Below are 27,099 nucleotides of genomic sequence, written 5' to 3'. Positions count from 1 at the left end.
TGCTAACTCTGCATATTCTAACATTTTGTTCTGCCAATTTAATTAAGAGGCAATAGAATCTCCTTTCCATACCTTGGCAATTAGAATTTCTTCTGCTGCTACCACATGCATAAAAATTCCCCTTGCACTTTTTGGAATTTCTTTACTCATCATGCCCAGCAGCAAGGCTTCAGGCTTCTTAGGGAAAGAACATTTAAACATTTTTTTAAGCTCGTTATATAGTGTTCCCCAAAATTCCCCTTTTTTTGCAATACCACCACATGTGGATCATAGTGCCTTCCATCTCCCTGCATCTCCAAAAGACGCTCGACCTGGATTTGTAAATTTTGACCAATTTTACAGGTATTAAATACCATCTGTAGAGCATTTTCATGAAATTCTCTTTCAAATCATAGCATGCAGTGAATTTCAGGTCCTCCCTCCATAACCTTTCCCATGATTCCATTTGGATGTTATAACCAAAATCTGTGGTCCATTGTATCATAATAGATTTTACTTCTTCCTCCTTGACCTCCCAGTCAAGGAGAAGTCTATACATTTTAGAGAGCGGTTTTGTGTGTGTGTTATGTACTGAGTTGAATAGGATCCAAACTGCAGCAGTCTGATTGGTCCTAGAACAATAGGATCCAAAAGGCAGCAGTCTGATTGGTCCTAGAACAATAGGATTCAGAATGCAGCAGTCTGATTGGTCCTAGAACAATGCAGCAGTATGATTGGTTGGCAGGAACCACCCAATCATGCTCCAGATAGAAGTGAATCCACAACCTGATTGGCTTACAGTAGAATTCCGGAATTAGCCAATCATGTGCAGCCCATTGTGTAAATAATGTATATAAAGCAGATACTTTGAGGGGACATTCATTCATTCCTCCTCACCACTATGAGCTGAATAAAGAGCATGAAATCACTTTGTGACTCTGAGTATATTTCAGTGTGTTTGAATTAGCTCTTTCTCAAGTCTTGAAATTTCTGTGGAAAAGCCTTTGTGTTTGTCCTTCTGAAATGTTTCATGTAGTTGGAAATATTGCAACCAATCAGTCAAATAGGTACGAATTTCTTTCTTTATTTTCTTAAAATTTTAGCCTGTTTTCTTTTTCCTCCAATAGATCTTTATAAGTTGCCCAATTACTTCGCATGTTGCTGTTTTTTAACCGACAATGCTTCTGTCGGGGAAAGCCACCATGGAATTTTTGGTTCTAGTAAGTCCTTATACTTAGCCAACACCATATAAAACGATTTCTTAACCACATGGTTCAAGAAGCCTTTGTGGACTTTGACCTTCTCATATCCTAGGTAGGCGTGCCAACCATATCTATTATCAAATTCTTCTAGATCCAGCAAGTCAGTATTTTTTAACGTCGGCCATTCCTTGATCCAGGAGAGACAAGCCGCCTCATGATACAGTTTCAGCGGGACAGGGTGGCAGCACTTACTTGACCTCCAATCACTGGCATTGCTGCGGCTTACAGGGAGGGTCAAGGGAACAGTGAATTTGTTGTTGTTGTTTAGTCGTTTAGTCGTGTCTGACTCTTCGTGACCCCCTGGACCAGAGCACGCCAGGCACTCCTGTCTTCCACTGCCTCCTGCAGTTTGGTCAAACTCATGTTCATAGCTTCGAGAACACTGTCCAACCATCTCGTCCTCTGTCGTCCACTTCTCCTTGTGCCCTCAATCTTTCCCAACATCAGGGTCTTTTCCAGGGAGTCTTCTCTTCTCATGAGGTGGCCAAAGTATTGGAGCCTCAGCTTCAGGATCTGTCCTTCCAGTGAGCACTCAGGGCTTATTTCCTTCAGAATGGATAGGTTGGATCTTTTTGCAGTCCATGGGACTCTCAAGAGTCTCCTCCAGCACCATAATTCAAAAGCATCAATTCTTCGGCGATCAGCCTTCTTTATGGTCCAGCTCTCACTTCCATACATCACTACTGGGAAAACAATAGCTTTAACCATACGGACCTTCATTGGAAAGGTGACGGCATGGTGCAAACACTCTGGCAGAGCCAATACAGTGCTCCCTTGGGTGTGTTTGCACCATGCTGACCTCGTTGATACCTCCTACAGCGATGGAGGTGATGGGAGGTCCAGGAAGCAATATTGTCCCGCAGGACAAAATGGCCACTAGTCCATTTTGTCTGCTACTAATAAAGCTGATTGGTTATAGGTGCAGAACTACCAAAATAAAAGAATAAAAGAATGCTTATGTATGCAAAATAAAAGAATGCTTATGTATGCAACAACAGCAGCAAGGATGCTTCTTGCCCAGAGATGGAAAGAAGAAGAAGTTCCGACCAGAGAAGAGTGACAGACCAAGCTGATGAAATATGCAGAAATGGCAAGACTGACGGGAAAAATCAGAAATCAGGAAGACCAAGCATTTTTTAAAAGACTGGAATAACTTTCTAACATATTTGAGAGATCACTGTAAACAGTTGAAATCACTGGCAGGAATAAAATCACACTTGTAACGCAACATGGATTTTGGATACTATGATTATATAACAGGTAGATTACAGTAGAAGATGCAGGAATAAAATTTAGAACTGGAACCCATGGAGGTCTCAAGGTTCGAAAGAACCATTTTCTTTAATGTGTGAAAATGTTATGTTTGTGGTATATAACTCTTATGTTAAACTAATTCAGAATTATTAATAAAATAAAATAAATGCTGATTGGTTGTCTTTATCAGGGGGGCTTACATGGAATTGTTCGCCTTGAGGTGACAGGACCTGAATGCAAGGACTGAAGGCATCCCAGGCCTTTGCTATTTTAAATACTGTGACTGGGATACGAGGGGAGAATGCCGAACCATATATTTGATCATTGGCAGTTTTTACATCACCTCAGTAAAGGCCTTGCCATAATATGTCATAATCGCTTGGGTTTTTAATTTACAAGAGTTTTCAGAGTTTAGCCCAGGAGTGCCATCTACTGGTACATGCAGAAGCTGTGCTCATTACTTTGGCAAAACGAAATGTTCGAGCACATTCAAAATTGGGGTCTATGCACTTATTTGAGGTTGTCACCTCTTTGTATGAGAGAGGGCCTGGGATCAATTACTGGGATCTCTAGAAAAAATATTTCGGGAAGCAGGATAAGATGGGCCTCAGCTCAAGAGTCTGGAAAGCCACTGTCAACCATAGAAGACAATGCTAGCTGAGTGAAAAGCACCTTCCTTCATAAGCTAGCTCAGGGGTAGCCATTGTGGTGGCCTCCAGGTGGACTAATCCCTCACCGGGGGTGGCCCACCCATGAGGTAAACCGAGGTGAGAGGATCCAGAGAGACAGCAGATTCCGACGAAGAACTTTATTACACCCTTGTTCCTAATGTAGATCTTCTCTCACCTCTTATTCCCTAGTGGGGAGTGGGGCGCCATTTTGTGATTCCTGACCTTGTCAGGGCCTTGTTGTCCCTCACCATCAACCATGCTGACTGGTAGGGCTGGGCAATCTATCGATACATCACCAAAAATCGGTTTCAAGTCCACATCATGGTAATGGTTTCATAATATTCAACATGGTGATATACTGCAAATCGCAATGTGCGCATGTGTGTGTGCTATGTGAAAAAAATCATGATGTGAGGAAAACCGTGAAGCCAGTCACCACTTCTCTCAGGATTCCTGTTGCCCCTGTTGATCTGTACTATAAAATAACAGTTGTAACAATATGTTAAAGGTAAATAAAAATTAAATCATTTTAGACCCCTAAGCAGTAGCAGTTTCCACATTGCCCTGTTCGCCTCTCGTTTGTTACATTCTTTTTTCAAACATTGTGATATATTGGTGTATCACAATGTTTACTTGGTGATATATCATGATCTTGAAAGCCAGACATTGCTCAGCCCCACTGAATGGCAGAGCCAGCCCAAGACATTTTGGGACATTTGTCAGGGACTTGCAGGAAGCTGACAAAATGTTGATGATGATATTGCCCTTCATCAACAGATTTGAACCCTGGTGTCCCAAGTTCTAGTCTCAGACTATAACCACTACACCACACTGTCTCCTTGATTTAGTGTCACTGTCTCCTTGACTTATTGCCAATGGGCTACAGCCAACGTGAATGGAGCTGCAAATTACAGCCCGCATCATGTCCTTTGAAGTCGTGTATACACGCTCTTGAATGTCACACTGACATCGTAAATGGTCGTTGTCCAATTTATCAGGCTGCCGCAGTCATTAAGCATGTCATCAGTGTAGTCGGAAAGAGCAGTAAAAGTGGGGTTAATGAGCAATCATCCCTTCTAAGTAGGGTGACTTTAACATCCTGGTGGGAACAGGAACATCTAATGGGAACGTTTTTCTGATGCGGACTAATAACTCATATTACAAGGAACGTGCAAGATTATTGCATAAAATGACAAGGAAAACTGAAGAGGTCTTGGCACCCCCAAGACTGTGCATAAGTCTAGAATACTCCTCTCCCAAAATTGAATAGTCACGGGATGTTGTGCATAATTCAAGATTTGCCAAACGTTGTTTGCATTTGGTGTCTGATAACATCTGATTTCAAGGTTCGAATACTCACTGGATGCTCTGCCTATTTCAATATTTGCCAAATATTGCCCGTATTTGGCAGCCGGTTCCGTTTCATTCCATGGCTTGATATTTGGCAGTCGGTGTTTGACAAGGCTTGGCATGTAACGCTGAGCTTGATAGTTGGCGGCACGCGGTGGCACTTAGTATCTGACAGCCGACCTCGTAAGACTTCATACTGGATAAAAATTGCAAAGCAATACGACATATGGGGAATGTGAGCATCCATTAATCTGGAACACAGGGGGGTGCTTTTGTTCACAAGTCCTTTTTCATATATGCCAGGAAAAAACACCGGACAAGAACAATACTCTACAGTGCTTTGGGGTTCAAAGGGCTTCATGCACATTATTACCGTGCTGGAATCCAAGACTGATTCTGCTTCTTTCAAGATTGATTTAAGCAAGGGAAGGTGACCTGTAGCTGCCAGAAAAGGGCTCTGAGACCACATGGGCATCCATGGTTGCCATGTTGGCAACCCCTGTGCAATTTTTACAGCAGCCTCGTAAGGTAGTTCAGAACTATTATCTTCATATCGTGGGTGTGGAGGGTGCATGTTTCTGTGTCACAGACTGGCTGGATGCAGAGGAATGGTGCTACGACAAGCTCCCTTCCCTTGCTGGTCTCCCAGAACCAGAAGAGGCATGCAAAGAGCAGAGGAGAGGTTGTCTGAATGCAGGCACAGTCTCCAATTGCTTGGGGAAAGCCCTGGTGACGAGGCGGAGACCTTCAGTGTTGGCAACTGATTCTCATGGAGGAAGACCCCCGCGAATGAGCTGCTCTCTTCATTAGGCCCATAGCTGTAAACTTACAGATTTGAAAATAAGGGACCAGCAGCCTCGAAAATAAGGGATCAGCAGCCAAAATAAGGCATTTTCCCAGCACAGGTATGTTCAGCTTCTGAGCCCCTCCAAGCCAAAGGCAGAAAACCCAGCCAGCAGCCAAACGAAGCCTCAAGTGGTGGTTCCCACAGCACAGCAACCCGGCAAAGGGGATGCAGCAAGGGAATATACCGTCATCTCTCCGCTGGGAAGAGAGCAGAGATGTGGAACCTCAGTCCAGGAGGATGAATGGGCTATTCCAGGTCTCTCTCCCTAAGCAAAACCCCACACCCAACTTGCTTGGTACCCACCTCAGTGGTTTTTGCCTGACTGGAATGTGCCCTTGAGCTCCGATACTGCTAATCTGCTGTATAAAGGTAACAATCACAATTGTCTCTCTGACCACTTTTGCCTCTCGCCCTGTCCACCAACTTTGAGGATGTCAGGAATTTTACTTCTTGAAATATGGCAACCCTAGGCCAGTCGCCATCTCTCAGCCTAAACGACCTCACAGGGTTGTTGTGGGATGAAATGAGGGAGAACAACATACACCTTGAGTTCCTTAGAGGAAAAGGTAAGGTATAAATGCAATGAATAAAATTGTACCCCATCCTTTTTTCTAGAGTGCAAAAGCAGTCCAGTGATCCACATGAACTGGGATGACACCCTAGAACATACCAGCACTCTCCTGAGGCTGCAAAGAGCAAGGGAAAATGGACCTTGGAGGCCATTTTCTCTCAAGGAAACTTACCGTCTATTGTCGTCATCGTCTGATGCATCCAAAGAACCCCAGGCTTCCTTGAAAACTTTGACGAATGTCACTCATCAAAACAGATCATTCTGCTTCTAGCTCCACCAAGGAGCTAGAAAATTTTCAACAGGGCGACATCTGGCTTCACCAGAGAGCTCTTGGCCCAGACATTTGAATCCACAAAGGCTTCGCTGAGCTAATTATCCCAAACCTACCGCTTTGCTGGGAACACATCATGTCACGAGCAAAATAAAATATGCCTTTTTAAGAAAACAAAAGCCAAGGCCTTTTTGCGTGCACATACTTGTGCGGTATGAAAGAAGCAATTTTTAAATTTTTTTTGCTTAGAAAAAGCACGGAGGGGGTTAGAAGCTTAAGACAGTTTAACATCACAGATGGTTCTCTCTACAGGAGACTCCAACACAGGTATTTTGTGTGTTAAGTAAGAATTCATGAAAATATAAGCCTTTATGGATTTCTGTGATCAGTTCACAGCTGTGGATTTAAAGCGTTCTGTTTATGGGGAGATCTAAGGGTATTTTCTTTGTCCGTCGAGTTTTGAAAACTTAAGATGCAGGATAGTCCAATGGGGTTTTTGAAGATTCAAGGTGGAGAGAATTCACTTTGATTTTCTGTATTGTTGGTCTTTGACACCTTGACTCAAAGATAGACTGCAGAAGGTCCTGTCAACCCCATTTTCCTTCTTTGCTTGGAGCTCCCTCCCCTCCCCACCCCCTTTTTTTAAAGAGACAGACGGAGAATGAAGGAAAAACAAAGGAGGACAAAGGTCTCCTTTGTGATAAGAAAGAATTTAAGCAAAGGCAGCTTTTGTCACTCCTGCATGACTGACAGCTGGAACACGCCCAAATTCCTATTGACTGTACAATTTTTAAAGGTAGAGAAGGCTTAGTGTTATCCCTTGTAACAGCCTTCCCTAACCTGGCATGTTAGAACTACTGTTAGAACTGGATATGGAACAACTGATTGATTCAAAACTGGGAAATGAGTATGGCAAGGCTGTATATTGTCTCCCTGCTTATTTAACTTATATGCAGAACTCATCATGCGAAAGGCTGGACTGGATGAATCACTAGCCGGAATTAAGATTGCCGGAAGAAATATCAACAACCTCAGATATGCAGATGACACAACCTTGATGGCAGAAAGTGAGGAGGAATTAAAGAACCTTTCAATGAGGGTGAAAGAGGAGAACGCAAAATATGGTCTGAAGCTCAACATCAAAAAAATGAAGATCATGGCCACTGGGCCCATCACCTCCTGGCAAATAGAAGGGGAAGAAATGGAGGCAATGAGAGATTTTACTTTCTTGGGCTCCATGATCACTGCAGATGGTGACAGCAGTCATGAAATTAAAAGACACCTGCTTCTTGGGAGAAAAGCAATGACAAACCTAGACAGCACCTTAAAAAGCAGAGACATCACCTTGCCAACAAAGGTCTGTATAGTAAAAGCTATGGTTTTCCCAGTAGTGATGTATGGAAGTGAGAGCTGGACCATCAAGAAGGCTGATCGCCGAAGACTTGATGCTTTGAATTATGTTGCTGGAGGAGACTCTTGAGAGTCCCATGGACTGCAAGAAGATCCAACCGATCCATTCTTAAGGAAATCAGCCCTGAGTGCTCACTGGAAGGACAGATCGTGAAGCTGAGGCTCCAATACTTTGGCCACCTCATGAGAAGAGAAGACTCCCTGGAAAAGACCCTGATGTTGGGAAAGATTGAGGGCACAAGGAGAAGGGGGCGACAGAGGATGAGATGGTTGGATAGTGTTCTCGAAGCGACCAGCATGAGTCTGACCAAACTGCGGGAGGCAGTGGAAGACAGGAGTGCCTGGCGTGCTCTGGTCCACGGGGTCACGAAGAGTCGGACACGACTAAACGACTAAACAACAACAACAACCTGGCATGTGCTCCAAAACACCTAGAGGGCACCAGGATGGGGAAAGCTGCCTAAGGTCAAGGCATCCCAGAAACAAAAGTAGAGTATGCACCATTCCAAATAAACTGATCCGGACAGAACAAATGCATATAAATATCTGCAGCGCCAGTTACCGTATTTCCGTCTAACCTGCGCCCCCTTTTTTTTTTTTAAAAAAAGTGCCGCCATCCAATCACTGCCGTTCCAACGACTCCGCCCTCCGACGCTCACGCAATTCTTAAGCCCCGCCCCATACCTCCCCCGTCTCTCACACACACACCGCCTACCTCACCCCGCACTGCGCATGTGCGCCGCCGTTCCGCCCTCTCCAGTCTACCTTCCTTCGCGCCGGCCGAAGCGCCCTGCGCGTGCGCCCTGAGCATTCCCCCCTCCGAAGTTTCGCGAAGGGCCCCCCCTCCCGTGCCGAAGCTTCCGCCCGGCTTTTTCCGGAAAGAGCGCGAGAGAGCCTCTTCCTTTCCCGTCAGCTCAGCGGCGGCTTCTCCTCGGCTCCCTCCTCGGTCTCAACCGCCGGCTCCTTCCTCGTCGCTTCTCGGCCATGGCTCTGCTGTGCTACAACCGGGGCTGCGGGCAGCGCTTCGACCCCGAGGCCAACGTGGGCGGTGAGGAATAATAGGATATTATTCTATTACAATGGTATTTTAAGCTTTTCTGCTCTCCACTCCGCCCTCACAACCACCCCGTGAGGTAGGCCAGGCTGAGAGAGTGGCTGGCCCAAGGAGGCCATGCGAGGGAGTGTGGCATAGTGGTTAGAGCAGTCTCGCTCGCTCTCCCTACACACGTCCTCATCCCGTTGCATACACTCTCTGTGTGTGTTTATACTGTATTATATATTATTCTATAAGGAGCTGGGGGGGCTATGCAGAGCTCCCCCCCCTCTTGACTGGCCTAAGGTCATTCAGGGGAGTGTGGCATAGTGGTTAGAGCAGTCTCGGTCTCTCTCCCTGCACACGTCCTCATCCCATAGCATATACTCTTTGTGTATGTGTTTATATTGTATTATATTTTATTCTCTATGGAGCTGGGGGGGCAATGCAGAGCTCCCCCCTCTTGATTTCATCAAGAGTGACTGGCCTAAGGTCATGCAGGGGAGTGTGGTCTGGTGGTTAGAGCAGTCTCGCTCTCTCTCCCTACACACAACGTGTGTCTTCATCCCGTTGTATACTGTATATGTGTGTGTGTGTTGTATTCTGTTATATATTATCTTTTCTCTAAGGAGCTCAAGGTTGGGGGCTACACAGATCTCCCCCCCCCCTTGATTTCATACTCACAACAACCCCGTGAGGTGGGCCAGGCTGAGAGAGAGAGAGAGAGAGAGGGAGGAGTGACTGGCCTGAGGCCGTGCAAGGGAGTGTGGCATAGTGGTTAGAGCAGCCTCATGCACCTATGCATGTCCTCACCCCCCCTATTCTATACCTTATAGATATGTGTTTTATTCATATCCTATCTTTTCTCCAAGGAGCTCAAGGTGGCCTACATATGTTCCTTCCCCTCTTGAATCCACCTTCACAGCAAGTGGTTAGAGGAGTCTTCGTCTCTCTCTCTCTCTCTCCCCGCCCCCCAACCTGATCAGTCCTCACCCTCCATGTCAGGGCTGGACTCCCAGCTCCTGTCAGTCCTGGCCAGCATGAGCGGCAGCCCAGGAATGAGGGGAAATTGAGTGTCCTGTTAGGACCAGGCAAATCCAGCTTCTCCCCTTGTCATCACCTCCCAGAGTGGCTGGGGCAACCCAGTCAGATGGGAGGCATATAAATAATAAATTATTATTATTATGAAGCTCATTGGGTGACCATGGAGTATAGGAAGCTGCCTTAAATTGGAACAGACGATTGGGCCATTTAGCTCAGTATCATCTGCACTGACTGTCAGCAGCTCTCCAGGGTTTCAAAGAGGAAGTTTTCCCAGCCCAATCTGGAGATGTCGGAGGGACTGGGGGACTGTCCAAAGCAGGTGCTCTAACGCTGAGCTATGGACCAGTCACATAAATACGTGTGTGTGTGTGCGCGCGTGCGCGCACACAGATTAGAACGAGGGAGACCCAGGTTCAAATCCTATCTTTTCAGCCATGAAGTTCATCACTTCAGCTACTTCACAAGATTGTTGTGAGTATAAAAGAGTGTTGAGCTATTTATGCCAACTCTGTGGAGGATGACTAAGATGTGAATGAAGTAATGCAGGGGTGGGAAACTTACGGCCCTCCAACTTCCCTGGTCATTGGCCATGTTGCCTGGAACTGATAAGGAGTTGGGAGCCCAGCAGGGTCTGAAGGGCAGCAGGTTGGGCAATGTATTCCAGTACAGTGGTACCTCACAAGACGAAATTAATTCGTTCCGCAAGTTTTTTCTTCTTGCGAGTTTTTTGTCTTGCGAAGCACGGTTTCCCATAGGAATGCATTGAAAATCAATTAATGCGTTCCTATGGAAACCGCATGCCGGGCTGGCGGTGCGGAGAAGGGCTTTTCTCCCCACCGCAAGCCTTCAGGACAGGTCCAGGAACAGATGGGAAGGCACGCTGCGCTTCTCCTCTGTTCCCGGAGCTTGCGGGGCTTGCGGTGAGGAGAAGGGCTTTCCTCCCCACCGCCAACATTCAGAACAGCATTCTGAATGTTGGCGGTGGGAAGGAAAACCCTCCTCCCACCGCAAGTCTTCAGGACAGGTCTGGGAACAGAGGGGAAGGCGTGCAGCGCTTCTCCTCTGTTCCCGGGGCTTGCAGTGGGAGGAGGGTTTTTCCTCCCCACCGCCAACATTAAGAACAGCATTCTGAATGTTGGCGGTGGGAAGGAAAACCCTCCTCCCACCGCAAGTCTTTAGGACAGGTCCGGGAACAGAGGGGAAGGCGCGTTGCGCTTCTCCTCTGTCCCTGGACCTGTTCTGAAGGCTGGCGGTCCACCGCCAGCCTTCAGAACAGCCATCTGAAGGCTGGCGTGGGGAGAAGGACTCTCCCTTCTTGTACCTTGGGTTACAAACACTTCGGGTTACAGACTCCGCTAACCCAGAAGTAGTACCTCGGGTTAAGAAATTTGCCCCACGATGAGAACAGAAATCGTTCTGTGGCGGCGCGGCGGCAGCGGGAGGCCCCATTAGCTAAAATGGTACCTCAGGTTAAGAACGGACCTTTGGAACGAATTAAATTCGTAACCAGAGGTACCACTGTATTGTATCTCTTTTGGATTTTTTCCTAATACTGTATAGTGATAGGGCTACTTGGAAAGTGTGTTTGTTTATGTACGACTTGCACACTCTTCTCTCCCCATAGCATCGTGGTTATAAATGTAACAAATGTATGTGTAAAAGACATATAGAAGAAATACTTGTTAGACACACAATTGACACTAAATTGTATTAGAATAACGTGTTCCTCCTCTCCCATATCACGTAGGTTGAACTAAGATACGGCAGGTGCTCTGTGCTGCTTATCAGCAACATTGTTCAAATATTTCTGTGGGAACAGGATAGTTTCTGAGGGCTTTAAGTCAACAATAGAGAAGACCCTGCATCAGTTGTTTTGTCCTCTCCTGGCATGGATAATGTTTTGTGCTTGTTTTGGGAACATCATGTTTTGTTGCCATGCACTGATACTGGTCTTGAGTTACAAAGCAACATTAAGTTATCTTGGGAGATGAGCCTTAGTAGCACATGTGATAAAATGTCCATGCAGAGTCCTGGGGTGCAAGCGGGGGAGTGCCGTTCAAGTGGTGTTTTAAAAATAACAGATCTATGATTTCACCCAGGAAACTTCCAGCATACAACCCTGAGAGGTGGTATCACAATATAGCATTATACTAAGATAATGAAACACATACAGTACTCTGTACTTCCTGAATTGAGCAGGGAGGTGGGTGGGCCAGAGGTCTTACAACCCACTCAGCCTCCAAATCTGATTCCATGATCTTACCATGACAAGCTTAAACTGTAAATTTAGTCTAGGGCGTGGGAACAATGAAGTAAGAGAGGGAAAGGATAATAAACTTGTAGAGAGGGGGGAATGGGCAAATAACAGGGTGACTGCAAGTAAATGCAGTTACACATATGGGCTCCTTTAGTTGGGGATGAGGACTGAGAAGTTGAAACTAATGACTTTATGGAGTGGTTTTGAAGCAGGGTGGAGCTGTGTAAATCAGGTGTAGGGAACCTTTGGCCCTCTAGATCATGGGTAGGCAAACTAAGGCCCGGGGGCTGGATCCGGCCCAATCGCCTTCTAAATCCAGCCCACAGACGATCCAGAAATCAGCGTGTTTTTACAAGAGTAGAATGTGTCCTTTTATTGAAAATGCATCTCTTGGTTATTTGAGGGGCCTGCCTGGTATTTTTACATGAGGACAATGTGTGCTTTTGTTTAAAATGCATCTCTGGGTTATTTGTGGGGCATAGGAATTCGTTCATTCCCCCCCCCCAAAAAAAAGTACAGTCTGGCCCCCCACAAGGTCTGAGGGACAGTGGACTGGCCCCCTGCTGAAAAAGTTTGCTGATCCCTGCTCTAGATGTTGCTGCACTACAACTCCCATTATCCCTGGCCATTGGCCATGCTTGCTGGGGCCAATGGGAGTTATTGTTCAGCAACAACTGGTGGGTGAAAGGTTACCTACGCCTGACATAAGTGATCTGGCATTACTGAAAAGAGCAGAAGAAGGAAGAGTTGAGTGTGGATATGAATGTGGTCCCACTGTGAAGAAATCCGAACATTTCATCTTTGCAATACTCAGCACCTTTGAGACTCCTGTTAGTCATTAGGATAATTACATGTGTGGCACCTGCAATTCGCTTATTTTTTCCATCTAGACTGGTACACCCATAGTAATTCAGATGTTCTACTGTAGATACTGATCAGTAACAACTTTTTTCACTTCAAAGAGCTCAATGTTAGGACTAAGAATGTCAGTAGCATGTTCAGTATTGTAAAAAAAATGCTGCTTAATTTCTTTTATATTATATTTAATGCTTTGAGGTTTGATTGCACTGGGCATACTGTTTATCATAACAGGATAAGACGTCTTGAACTTGGAAGCAACTGGGTCTGTGCTACGTATGATAGAACTGTAAGCAAGTTAATGATTCTTATTTGGAACAAGTATATAATAGAACTGGCATTTCGACTTCTTCTGAATTTACCGGTATATATTCTACTAAGCATGGGAATTCTGTTGTCAGAATGGCTTCACAATTTATATGAGTTCCAGAAAGCAAATAATGCTCATTTTCACCTGTTTTCTGGCATTTAGTAACTCATCTGGTCCTGCTGCTAAGACAGCAGATCTGTACCCACTAAGCTGGTATTACATGGTGGTCTGGATGGTGAGAAAGGCATCATATGAATATACTGTCATTAGTAAAAGATTCTGTTAGTACTTTTGTTTGACTGGCAAGCTTAAGAAGAAAGATATGTTGAAGTTAGACTGTGGAAGATTTTTAATTGTTTCAGCAGACTGCTTCTAAAGTGATCTACATCTTGGATGGGGAGAGGTCTGGATGTGTCAGGTGTTTTGCTGGAATTGAAACTTAATGTTTAAGGTGCCTTACTTTTGAGAGTCCCATGGGCTGCAAGAAGATCAAACCTCTCCATTCTGAAACAAATCAGCCCTGAGTGCTCACTGGAAGGACAGATCATGAAGCTGAGGCTCCAATACTTTGGCCACCTCATGATAAGAGAAGACTCCCTGGAAAAGACCCTGATGTTGGGAAAGATGGAGGGCACAAGGAGAAGGGGACGACAGAGGACGAGATGGTTGGACAGTGTTCTCGAAGCTACCAGCATGAGTTTGACCAAACTGCAGGAGGCAGTGGAAGACAGGAGTGCGTGGCGTGCTCTGGTCCATGGGATCACGAAGAGTCGGACACAACTAAACGACTAAACAACAACAACTTTTGAAGCTGAGCTGATGATATCACTCGTGAAGTTGAGATGCTGTATTGTGTTTCCTGTTGAGGAATAAGTGCTTGCCGTGCATCACCTGAACTACTACTGCCTGGATAGCGGGCACAAGTTATATACTTATAATTACTTACATCCCACTTTTCAGGATGCAAATCCTTCCAGGGTGCGAGGGGGTGGGGTAGTGAAGAAAGAGAGAGACAGTCCATTTCCTCTTTCTCCCCACTCCACAAAGTATGCTTTGCCTGGACATTTCAGGCAAGTATTTTGGTGTTGGATTGTGGAACTTTATATATAAATTGTGGGTTTCAAAATTGCCCTATATTTATTTGGTTACTTGTTCTGGAAAAGTGTTATGTAGCTCCTTGAAACTTGTTTGCATGCTTAAGAAGTGGTACATGAGTCCATTGCAAACACTTAAGCTGGAATCCAAAGACCTACTTTAGGCATGTCAAATGATTTGGGCACACCTGGTATGATCTCATCTTTTAAATGCCCTCTTCTTTGAAATCCCCATCAGTTACAAGTAGAGTGCTTAAAGAAATACAAGCCCAAAACACTCTACTTGATTTTCTTTTCTGAATCCTAGCCGTGACCTCTTTCTTGTATGGTATTCATGTTTTGATTGTATGTGATATAGGCAGTGCCAGTGGAGCTGGGTCATAGAATCATATACCGGTAATTATAGAGTTGGAAGGGATCCTAGGGGTCTCATCTAGTCCAACCCCCTTCAATGCAGGGATCTCAATTGAAGCATCAATGGCAGATGGTAATTTAACCTCTCCTTAAAACCCTCTAGTGATGGAGTGTCCACCACCTCCTGGAGGAGTCCTTCCAATATCTAACAGCTCTTACCTTCAGAAAGTTATTCCTGATGTTTAGTTGGAATCTCCCTTCTTATAACTTGAAGCCATTTGTTCGGGTCCTACCTTCCAGAGTAGGAGAAGTTGCTCCATCTTCCATGTGACAGCCCTTTAGATATTTGAAGATGCCTCTCTTACCTCCTTCTTAATAGGGTAATCATACCTAATTCCTCAACCATTCGTCATAAAGCTTGGTTTCCAGACCCTTGATCATCTTGGTTGCCCTCTTCTACACACATTCCAGATTGTTAGTATCCTCCTTAAATTGTGGAGTCGAGAACTGGACACAGTATTCCAGGTGTGGTCTGACCAAGGCAGAATAGAGTGGTACAATTACTTCCCTTGACACTATACTTCTGTTGTTGCAGCCTAGAGTAGCATTAGCATTTTCCCCTGTAGCTTCACATTGTTGATTCATGTTCATATTGTGGTCTGCTATTTGTGCTGCTGGTTCTTTCGGCCTAAGTTTAAAACCTTGTATTTTTCCCATGAAATTCATTATGTTAGTTTGGGCCCAGTTCTCCAATCTGTTAAGGTCATATTGAAACCAGTTCAGTATTCAGCGGTATTGGCTACCTGTCCACCCATCCCCTACCCCCAGTTTGGTGTCATCGGCAGAATTGAGCATCTCCTCAATTCCTTCATCCAATTAATTTATAAAGATGCTGAACAACAACAGGCCCAGGACAGAATCCTGTGGCACTCCACTTGTCCCTTTTTTCAAGGATGGTGAGGAACCATTAATGAGCACTCTTTGGATTTGGTCATTCAACCCAACTACAAATCCACCTAATAGGTTAGGCTGGGTATTTCTACTTATTAAAATGTATATTTAATTTTATGCCTCAATTCATTTCTGGCTTTTATAGATAACATGCCATCCAGGAAAGCACACAAACGTCCAAAGGGAGTATTTTGTAACAACCGCTTGTGTTTCCTGAATTCTGTGTTCTGTTTCCAACTGAAAAAGCGTGCAGTGTGCTGCTCCATGATATTGAGCCTTGATGAATATGATAATATTGACAGCAATCATAAGACTGATTAACTTACTTTGCTAAATATAACCTGTAGCTTTAGGGATGGTATCACTGCTGTCCTCTGCTAATCCTTCTTTTTTCTCCTTCTTTTAGAGTCCTGTACCTATCACCCAGGAGTACCAGTCTTTCATGATGCTCTTAAAGTAGGTGTACAAACATAATTGTTTAAAAGCCTTCCAAAACTTCAACTAAATCATGCTCATGGCAATATTTCAATTCCCTTCATGACCTTTGATGTATCAATCTGCTTGAGTTTGGTGGAATGCCCACTTTTTTCCTGAAATAAAAGATTTACCCTGTTTAGTTATTATAGAAACATATGCTGTTCCAGGCAGCAGTGATCACTTGAATGCATTGTGTTAAACATGTTCCAGGTCTCTATTGAACCTTATGCTACAGTACATCTCTCCCAAAGTATGTTGGTGACACTTGTTATTGCGTATTGCTGGATACCAGGGTTGGAATGTTTAGTAAGTTTTTATTGCTTTTTAACAAAGTGATGATTATCACTTTATCTAAAAATAACATGTCTTGGGATTTTGAAAAATTGGGCCCTACATTGCTGTACCAGCTGTTGAATAATTTATGGTCTTTTCGTGTAGCTTTGTTATCTCACATTGGGGAAACATTCAGTTTTTTCTCCTTAGGTGTTTTTGATATTAAGATGGTAAATTCATGGCTTGTATCTTGCAGGGCTGGTCATGCTGTAAAAGAAGGACCACAGACTTTTCTGACTTCTTAAGCATTGCGGTATGTATTAATATTTTGTAATGGTTGTATTTTACTACAAATGAAAAATTGAAAGTTGCTCATTTGAGGGGGTGGGAATCCCTTAGAACAGGAATGGGCAACATGTGGCCTTCCAGTTGTTGCTAGACTATGGCCCGCATTTTAGCTTAGACTAGGCATAGGCAAACTCAGCCCTCCAGATGTTTTTGGGACTAGAACTCCCATCATCCCTGACCACTGGTCCTGTTAGCTAGGGATGATGGGAGTTGTAGTCCCAAAACATTTGGAGGGCCAAGTTTGCCTATGCCTGGCTTAGACTGTAGTCAACAACATTAGGGCCACAGGTTGCCCAAGACACACTTAGAAAAATCAGGTTCTAAAAACCTGCATTTGCTTGTAGCTTGTAGATGTTGTACAACTGTTTGCCACTGCTGCCTTCAAGTGAAGAAAGTGTGTTGTCTTCTCTGCAGGTGTTTCAATTATTTCTTGACATTTTGATTATAAAAGTGAGGCCTGAATCAAAAAGCTGTCGTGTGTGCAGTGTGTGTGCCAGCCATGCCATTTTCTGGGTTTCTCCATTTCATTTCTCTCCCTAACATTCTGTTCCAAGGTCACCGTGCATGCTTAGTCCTCACTAGGCTCTTTGGTTTCCCCCCTAAATATTTTGTTGTGCTTCCCTGAACCTGCTGCTTCCCTCTTACACATGAATGCTACTGTTTGGGCTAGATAATGATTGACAGTGGAATAACTGAATCTGCTATTACTTTGTATGATTCTAATAAGTATGGAAGACCTTTAAAACCATGTGTGTGTGCAGGGCTGTGCTGAGCTTGTCTGAGGCACGGGGCAGGAGTCTTGTTCCTGGCATGACAGCGTGAGTCTGACAGGTCCCCCTGCCAGCTTAGCCCTCTGAGGCTTGGGGCGAGTGTACCTGTCTGCACAGGCCTGCATGTGATAACTTAAAAGACCATAGATTGCTGCATTTGAGAAGCTGATAGGAGGAAGTTGATCTGAATGTCTGTACTTAACCCTAGTATTTACTTCTAAATAATAAGTGCGAAGTGGCAGAAGTAGCTTAAACAATTGCATTGTTAGAGCTGAATATACAGTCAACCTTAGGTACTGTACTAGTATACATACATGATTTTATGTGCTGTAAGCTGCCCAGAGTAGCTGGGGAAACCCAGCCAGATGGGCGGGGTATAAATAATAACATTATTGTTGTTGTTGTTGTTGTTGTTGTTGTTATCAGGGCTGTACAAAGGGCTTCCATAATAGTGAGAAGCCCCCTGAACCTGTCAAACCTGAAGTTAAAACTACCTCTGAGCGAAAGGAGTTAGCTGACCTGAAGCCTAAATTTCAAGAACACATAATTCAGGCACCAAAGCCTGTGGAAGCAATACAGAGGCCAAGGTATTGTACTGTGAGCGGGCATTTGTTCCAAATTACTATCTATCTATCTTACATATATATGCCCCGTTTTCTAGCGTTTTGGGAGTGGATATATATGTTAAAACCTGCTTTATGTGTATATTTTGCAGCTGAGCAGCTTCAGGATGCAGTCAGGAGGTGCCTTGTTTCTGTGACCAAATATCAGGCAAAGGAAAGAAGCGCTTCTTGTCTCTGGGGGGAATAATATGCATCCAGTAGTGATGAAACTCTTGAATCAGATGGCTAAGCTTCTTTAAACAATGTATAGGACAGCAGAGCCATTTCTCTTCCTCCAGAGCCTAAGCATCCTTGCTGGGTCTTGGGGCTTATTCCTCTTCTCTGGGACTGAAATTGGTTTGCTGTTTTTAGAGTTTGCACGGATGAAAGTCATGGGAAATGGAAAGAGAACAACTATAGCTTACCAAATAAGCATAAGCTTTTCATAATGGAAGTTCCCATTCTATCCCAGGCACCTCCAGTTAAAGGACCTGGAGGCAAGAGTGGGAAAGGTATTGGAGAGCCACTCCTTGTCAGGCTAGACAGTATTGGGCTTGAGGGTCCAGTCTTATGAGCTGCTATAAGGTAGCTTACTGTGTTCATATGAAAGTTCTCGATGAAAATTCCAGAAAAGTACTTTTCAACCTTTTCAGACCCTGGGTGTACCTTTAGTCAGATCCAAATTATAATCCCTGTTTTTCCATTTACAGTGGTATCTTGCTTTAAGACCATAATCCGTTCCGGAAGTCCGGTTTAAAACAAAGTGGACTTAAAACAAGGTGTGCAAACACCATAGAAAGTAATTGAAAATGGATTGATCTGTTCTAGACAATGAAAAACACCCCCTAAAACAGCAATTTAACACAAATTTTACAGTCTTAACGAGACCATTGATCCATAAAAGGCAATAATCAATGTACTGTACTATAAAATATATAAGACAGTATTGTAGATGAAAAAAATAACATTAATTTTTTTTCTTACGTGCACTGATGATAGCCATTGTTTGGATGGGTGGCTTTTATCCATTTCTGCAGTCACACAATCAGCCAGTAGCTGAACTGGGTTCGCCACAGTCACAGGTCAGTCCCATAAAACAAAGTCACAGTCAAAAAACCAAAAAAGCTGCACAAACCAAAACGCAACAAAAAAAATGAAAAACGAATCCTCCAAATATCACCTCTGTGTTGCAACAGCTGGCAGACTCAACAGGAAGCCTCTGATTAGCAGCGAGGGACTCAATTAACAAACGAAACACACTCAACAGGAACCAGATGGTGAAAAGCGACCCCTAAAACAGAAGCCTGGCCCGACTTATATCAAAAAAATGACTGAACTCTGAGTACTCATTTCCGGGTTGCAATTGGACTTGGTCCAAAATGGACTTATAATAGACTGGACTTTAGTCAAGGTACCACTGTATTCATATACTACTTATGTGCGCATGCTGGTGCCGCTGGTGCAAACTACCTTGGGTCAGGCCGCAGCCTATTTATCTGTCCTAATGCACCTGCAAAATACCAGTGTTCTAGAAGACTTCATAAGTATTTTGAAACTAATTGCTTTTGTCACGTTAAAAAGTAACACAACTTATTCCCTCTGCTTTCTTTAGCCCAGATGAGCCGATGAGTTGCTTGGAGCTGAAAGTATCTGCTTCCTTGAAGCAAGCATTAGAGAAGCTAAAGCTGTCGTCAGGAAATGAAATAAAAAAAGGTATATAGCTTGATAGGGTTCATGTTTTTACCTAAATGAGTGTGTTGTAGCTCAGTGCTAGATAGGTTCAGTGAATCTATTGCTATTATTATTGAACCCCTCCTTGGAGTTCAGAGCACTGAACATGGAAGTATCCTATCTGATTGTGTAGCAGATGGTTCCTGAAAGATAAACATCTTGGGTAGAAAATGTCATTTGTATACTCCTATATGCTTGAGTTCTGCTCATTTCTTTAGAAGAACAGTGAATTCTTAAGACTTATAATGCAAACTATTCCTGTTTTACAGAGGATGATAGTGATGAGATAAAGATTGGGACTCCATGTAAAAATGCAGGCTGTAAAAAGGTAAATATCTCAATGTTATGTAAATGTGCCACACTTCAAACCCCTTAGTTCCCCATCATTTTATAAGTTGCTGAGAACTTTTCTTTGCTGCCAAGCTAATGCAGGGAATTAGGTGGTCTTGGATTTTAGATTTATTGTATATATGTATGTATGTTGTTAACTCCTTTGATTTATTTTACGTATAGTGGTATAAAAATACCTTTATAAATAAAACCAATCAGTAAGTTGTCACTTCAGTACAGATCACATCACCCAATATTGCATGATGTCTTTCGGCACGCACCAGTAATTATTGTAGCATTTAGTTCTTGAGTACAGGTGAGGGATATTTGTATGGGCATGTGTTTTTGCACTGCCAAGAATGTGAGCTGTTACTCATTTCTTTTCCAGTTATAAAGTATTGTGTAAGCTTCTGCATTACACTTCCATCAGAATTTTGTGGTGTGTTTGGTCGGCACTGGCACACGTAAACATTTATGGCTTTTAGAGACTGTTCAGAAAATCATTTATTATTAATTTAGTTTAGTCATGTAACATCAGTCAGTCTCCAGGCGACTTTCAACAAAATTAACAGCATGCAAAAAAATTGAATCAATTTAAAAACAATCATAACACAGTACAATCTCTTAGGAAAGGAAAGGAAACTTCAAGCAAATTAATATTAGAGACTTTCCTAGGTCCAATTAAAAAGTTAAAAAATAGCAAGCGTAAGAGTATATTCTTCAGGCTTAGATGTTAAATCAAAAATAGCACAAAAATAGAGGAAGTTGAGGGCATGGCAGAAGAGTCCCATTGTGGGCTATGGTGCCATGGTGTAGTTTCAGAAATGTTAAAAGCGTAATTTTAGAATTACAGGAGAAATCTCTTTCATGACTCAAAAGGTTGCATGGATGGGATGGGTCATGTTATGGGTCATGTGGGAGGTGGGGGGCATTGTTACAAGTTTCTGCTTAGACCCCCAAACGAATGCTTTGGCACTGATTGGACCAGTCAGCCGGAGGAAACTGAGCTTCTACTTGATACAACTGCAGTCCTAAATTTACCTACCTGGGAGTAAGCTCCATTGAATTCTATAGAATTTTTGAGCAGATGTGGTTGGGATTGCACTGTAAGTGGCTACCTCAGCTGTTGGGTGGAAGCTGTAGAGCAATAATCTAATGCAATGACTAGTAAAACGTTATTTGTCTGTTAATTTTTCCCTTAGACATTTGAAGGACCACACAGCATGGAAGAAACATGTACATACCACGCAGGTGTCCCTATATTCCATGAAGGGTTAGTAATATGTGTCTTCCTCAAATTCTCTGTTAACCATCCGCTAGCTAGGCACAATGAAACTTGAGATTAGTTTTGTTGCAGTTGTTTATATGACGTCTTTAAATCTTAATACACAGGATGAAATACTGGAGTTGCTGCAAGAGGAAAACATCAGACTTCAATACTTTCTTGTCTCAAGAGGGTTGTGCGACAGGAATACATGCATGGATTAAGAAGGATGCTGTAAGTAGCAAGGGATGTTTTATTAATAGCTACCTATTCTTACCTGTGTTGCTAAAAATAATACACCTGCTTGGATAGACTGGCTTATGTGTGAAACTTTGAATATTTCATTTTCCATCATTAGTCAATCAACTTGTACCTTACAGCGACTTGAATGCAGTGAGATGTTACCTGACAATATTTGGACTTTTGCAGAATAAAACAGAGGGCACAAAGTTTAGTGGAGCAACTAACCAGACAGAACCATAACATAGAAGTTGTGCCTCAATTAATTAAACACCTCTGCAGAAAGGTGGTTCTGTGGGTTTCTCTGTTTTTGTTTTCTTCTACCTAGGCTATATACTGTACAATGATGACAAATGCTGAAACATTGACTCCCTTTCCGTCTTGTTAAAGTGAGCTTCAGCCATAGAACATTTGGGGGGGGGGGCAATATAAATGACATTGAAGGGATTGTAAAGAATCTGTATGGAAAGAGTCTTAGACTATGCCTCCATAGAGCCCAGTGTACTTTGGAAAAAGATAAGTAGCAAGGAAAGTATTTGCAAATGGGTTTGAAACCATGATTTGTGTCTTTAACTCTAATCGCCTACAGGAGAAAAAAGTGGTTCCATGCAGGCACGATTGGCATCAAACTGGAGGTGAAGTGACAATTTCTATTTATGCCAAGAATTCCATTCCTGAACTTAGTCATGTAGAAGCAAATAGCACGGTGGTGAGTTACCCTAAATGGCCTGTATTGTTCCCGTTTTAACTCCAAATTCAAATTGATTGTTTAGTGTGGCAGCACCTGCATTTTGAAACTTCACTGTACTCTTCTCGGCGCCTGCTAAAAACATTCCTGTTTAGATGAACCTACTCAGTTGCCTAGAAAGTTTAGGTAATTTTAACCTGTTTTAGCATTTTACAACTTGGATGTTTTAAAGCAGGGTTGTAAATACTTCTTCATTTTACTGTTTTATCTGTCTTTTTCACAATCAAGCAATGTATAAATTTTATGGAATGAGTGAGTGAGTGAATGAAAACTCTCTGCTTTCTAGTATTGCAAGCTGAAATAAATACTGCATGTTTAGCTGCTACTGCTACTGCATAAACTTCTCCTTCTCTTCCAGTTAAATATTCATATCGTCTTCGAAGGTGATAAGGAATTTAATCAGAATCTGAATCTATGGGGTGTAAGTACATACATATTTGCATTCAATTAAACTTCAGGCAGGTTCAAAATCACAGTCAGGCACTTGTAGAAGGATTAAGTGCCAAGATTAAGTACTACAACAAAATATGTATATCTTGCATTTGTCCTGCTCAGAGTTCTTCCATTGAAATTAATGGACATGACTAACTTCTGAGTAAAACTTAGTTGGATAAGTAGATGCTAACTACAGAATACCTCTCATTCAATCTTCTACTAATCTCAATGCAATTGAAGATACAAATCATAAAATCTACACTTTCCTTGTTCCTTTTGTATTCTGATTTATTGCAAACCTGAAGCATTTAAAATAGTCCACTTTTGTGTAAAAATAAATAAAAATCCTGGCATTGTGATGAGTAATATTAAAGCTTCTCCTGCTCCTCAGTCTTGCTGTAGTTCTATGCTTAGTTTGCTGAACATAACTTTCTGCTTTTCAGTTTTGGCTGAATTAGTAAGTATCTGGTTTAGAATAAAATGCTCTTAAGTAAATGCCAGCCCTTAAACAATTCACTCTTTCCTCAATAGCATCATAATCTGTGCGCAAAACAGTCAGGGGTGTGTGTTCAACATAGGAGGCAATTTGTATCTTGGAACATGTGTCAAGGGACAGCACTTATTTGTTTACCTGTATTCATGAGACCTTACACTTAGGCTAATTTTTCTATTCCTATGTTACACAGAGCAGTGTTAAAATTTTCTCTTACGAATAGTTAGTTACATTATTTTTTCTGGGTTTTGCTTCTTTGTTTTTTAAAAACAGTTACTTTATAGCAGCAAGTTGAATAAACTCAATTCTGTAGTGTTAATCAGGCATGCAGTTAAGTAGCAAACTGAAATGTACATGTCTTCTTCCAGGTAATTGATGTGAAAAGGAGTTACGTAAATATGACGGCTACAAAGATTGAGCTCACGATGAGGAAAGCTGAGCCCATGTTATGGGCAGGCTTGGAACTCCCAGTATCCAAAGTAAAACCAAAAGAGCAGCAAGAAATTGCGGCGCAAGCTTGAAATCTGAGAAGAGGCCAGTTTTTGCCCCTGGTGAAGTGGTGACTTTGCTGTTTTAATGTAACTTAATTTTCTGCATAATCACAAAAAAGTTGCATTCCAGATTGGGTGTAGTTCTAGGCTTTTCAGTAGCACACTGTTTGTTTTGTTTGTTGTACTGGATCTTCCCCAGACGGTTAAGGCTGGCGCTGATGGAAGTGTTGTGGGTGTGAGCAGCAGCCGTTGGAACCAGTAGCCACAGGCACCCGAGGAAGATGCCCTTTGTCACCCTCTCAGCACTGCCGTTGCTCGCTGATTCTCTCCCCCTGGCAAGTCCCTGTTTTTAACACCAGAAAAGGGCTGAGGAAGTTGTTTATTGCTCCCTATTGTAGGGCAGAGTTATGCAACCGTTTATTTGCTTAAGCCTGTGTTTTATTGTGAGTACTCTGTCAGGGGTGCTTACTGGCAGTGCGTAGGGCCGGGCTCAATGCTCACGACCTAATACAGCTGTCAGTTTTGGCAGCTGCTGCAGCAATCAACCCTGGACCACGACTTTGAGTTTTAGAATTCCAAAGCTGTACGTGCATCCTGGTTCGGCATCAACATACGTTCACATTGTGGTCCACACTGTGTTAAGATTTCCTCAGTGCTTGAAATGTTACTCAGCCAAGTCACCACTTCAGCAGCCTGTGCTTTTTAATTGTTTTGCCTTGAAAAGAATTGATTCTGTGTAATAATGCAACTACTCGCTTTAAATTATAGCATGAGGATTAAAAAGATATATATACAACAGTGGTTAAGTTAAGTTTTCCATATTGCGGCCGTGAATTTCATTTGTATAGGGAAACTGGAAAAAGTAGGTGTCTGGAACACCTATAAAAAAATAATAATTAAGGTTCTTTTTAAAAAAAACAAAAACCAACTTCTTTTCCTAGTGTTTTTTCCCTGCATGGATGTGTGTTTAATTTTTGTTGATGAAGAACATTTGTTAAAGGTCTCATCCCTTCAGACCTTTTTATAAATTTATGGAATAAACAGTTAACCTGGAGCTGGTTTCATTCAGTTTCTGATTTCTACAGTGTGAGTAGAATGGGTGTTTGAACAAGTTTTGGTTATGTATTAGGAATTCAATTAAACAAATTCAGTAAATATTTCTTTTGGTCTAACATCCTGCCTTCTGTTCTGCCTACCCCAGTCAGAAAACATTTCTTGCACAACTTAATGGCTTTCTTTATGGTGGTAAAATGATGTAGAAGGTACACTGATATATTTTTATTTTAAGAGCAGTTACACATAGTGCTTCTTTAAATGGGTAACTGTAGTCACAACCAAACTGAACATTTAATAGAATTTTAAAGTCATTTCATTCTTCATTTTTGTTCTACATCCAGGTGCTTCTTCTACTCAGCTTTGAAGGGAAACCCTCTTTCCAGTAGCATCTGAGTTATGATTGTTGAGGATTTATTCTACGGTAGCCCAGCTGCAGTCTTGAGTATTTCATGCAATCCATATATCACTGTTGTAGAATAGAGGTGGAAACTGCAAACAGTCAGGGAAGGAGGAGTGGAATTAGATGAACTAGTGAGTAGCGTCAAATGAATGCAAGGTGAAATGGATCACTGGCAGCTGCACACTTTGCTGGAAACGTGCTCAGTCTTGGCCCCTGCTGTAAACGAGAGCTTTAGAGCTGGCTTAGGACAGCTTAGAAATGGCATGTGAGTGAATGCTTAAAACTGCCACAAGTAGCACTGTCTGATTAAAAAGTATTATTGTCGTCAGTCTGGGTTGAAAGTGTAGATGAGCAGCAAAGATGATCTCTTGCTAAGTCCATTTTTTAATGGTGTTTATCCCACCCCTTCTTCCAAGGTCCTGGGGGGGGCAGTCTAACTTTCCATCCCCTCCAGTCAAACTTTCTGATGGGTCTTTCTGACTATGATCACTGAACATGACAAGGGAAGTAGCCTCATGGTGCTGCTGTTTGAATATGATGTCTGTGTTGAGAAGAATCAGCTTTCTGGGCATGCAATGCAAATAGATTGTTTCTGTTCTCGTTCCTGCTGCTCCTAACTATCCTACAACGCAGTTTTCAGTGTCCCTGCAGCAGCCTGAACCGCGAAAGTTGCAATAGAGATTTGCCTCTTGACTTCCTCCCAAGCTTTGCGTTGATCTGTCCTGCTGTCGATATCAAACATGGCATCATAGATTCCAGGGAAGGACACACCTGCATACTTGTTGCGGCTGCTTGGAGCAAAGATGATGTGTCTGTGGGGCAAGGGAACACTTAAAAAAAAAGCAAAAAAGCAAGCAAACTCTTGCAGGAAGTTAGCTAAGTTTTAGTCACTGTAGACCTATTAAAATTAATGGACCTAATTTGTTTCATTAATTTCAGTGGGTCTACTTGAGTAAAACAGCTGACTACAACCCCCCCCCCAAGTCTTTATTTCTGTTGCTGGACCTTTATAGGGTTCCCAGGGCCATTTTCCAAAGCAATAAAACATTGGAAGCTACAGTTCAGGGAGAGCGTTACACTAAAGCAGCACAAGTGTGAGCATTTTAGAAGCCTGAAATAATTAAAATACCGTACATCTTTCCTGACACAAATGATAATGGCATGGCTGCTGTATGAACCTTCTTAGGGATGAACTGTGCAAACAAGGACACAACAATTGAGAATACTCCCTCTCCTCTTACAGCACTGCCTCCCCTCCCTGGAATGGACCACCTCTGATGACCTTAATGTATAGCCCAGTAAATGCAGCAAACCTGTCAGGCATTTGGGTTTTATGAGTTGAGTCAAGCAGCACCTGGCTTAGAAATTGTGCAAGACATTACTGGCAAGATAGGTTGGCAAAGACCTGTCCCAATGCTAGGTGCTTAGTCGCCTGGGTTGTTTTAGTACAGTATGTGGTCAGTGAAGGTGCCCATTGCTCACATGAGGGGTCAGCCTCACTTGGACTATGCAAAGGCATTTAATTTTTGGTTTGGAAATCTGCAGGTGCAGGAATGCATATTCCCAACTCCCTACTTTCCACCCTGGGTTTCCTTTGATAAAGAGTGGTATATAAATAATAATAATAAATAATAATAAATTCTGTCTCTGGAATGGGTGCTTCCTCTTTTTCCTTGCTGGCATTAATTATGGTTCCACATCCATCTGCTCAACTGTTATCACAGAAAACATTGCTTTTAGAAGCTACCCAACTTGTCCTCCTATTGGGGTAACTATGGGCATTGTGTGGGAAAATGGGTACCTTCATTCAAGGTTTCCCAGACCACCGGTGGCCTGTGAACTTCATTCAGGTGGTCTGCATGACTGTATTAAATATACATTCTGGTTTTTATAGCACTTATCATTTCTTACATTGCTTTTTATTG

The 27,099-nt window shown here is 42.8% G+C and overlaps 2 protein-coding genes across 2 annotated transcripts in view; one reads left to right on the top strand and one right to left on the bottom strand.

Annotated features, from left to right (window-relative positions):
* The first annotated feature begins 8,390 nt into the window (after window positions 1–8,390).
* Window positions 8,391–24,890, top strand: CHORDC1 (cysteine and histidine rich domain containing 1). Its single transcript, XM_053385570.1, has 11 exons — window positions 8,391–8,663; window positions 15,923–15,972; window positions 16,523–16,579; window positions 17,811–17,971; window positions 19,599–19,699; window positions 19,987–20,045; window positions 21,250–21,320; window positions 21,440–21,545; window positions 22,141–22,260; window positions 22,658–22,720; window positions 23,596–24,890. The coding sequence occupies exons 1-11, from the start codon at window positions 8,600–8,602 to the stop codon at window positions 23,746–23,748; spliced, it is 1,005 nt and encodes a 334-aa protein (XP_053241545.1). The 5' UTR covers window positions 8,391–8,599; the 3' UTR covers window positions 23,749–24,890.
* Window positions 24,891–25,345: 455 nt separating this feature from the next.
* LOC128412532 (N-acetylated-alpha-linked acidic dipeptidase 2-like) overlaps window positions 25,346–27,099 on the bottom strand; it is a 32,996-nt gene continuing 31,242 nt past the window's right edge. Inside the window, exon 19 of the mRNA XM_053385569.1 lies at window positions 25,346–25,986. Coding sequence (XP_053241544.1) covers window positions 25,797–25,986 — 190 coding nt within the window. The 3' untranslated portion in view covers window positions 25,346–25,796. The remainder of the gene's footprint in view (window positions 25,987–27,099) is intronic.

This window comes from Podarcis raffonei, chromosome 4 (assembly GCF_027172205.1).
Source record: "Podarcis raffonei isolate rPodRaf1 chromosome 4, rPodRaf1.pri, whole genome shotgun sequence".
In the NCBI taxonomy this organism is placed as follows: Eukaryota; Metazoa; Chordata; class Lepidosauria; order Squamata; family Lacertidae; genus Podarcis; species Podarcis raffonei.
Note: the sequence above shows the minus strand (reverse complement) of the source record. Positions and strands in the feature narration are given on the sequence as shown.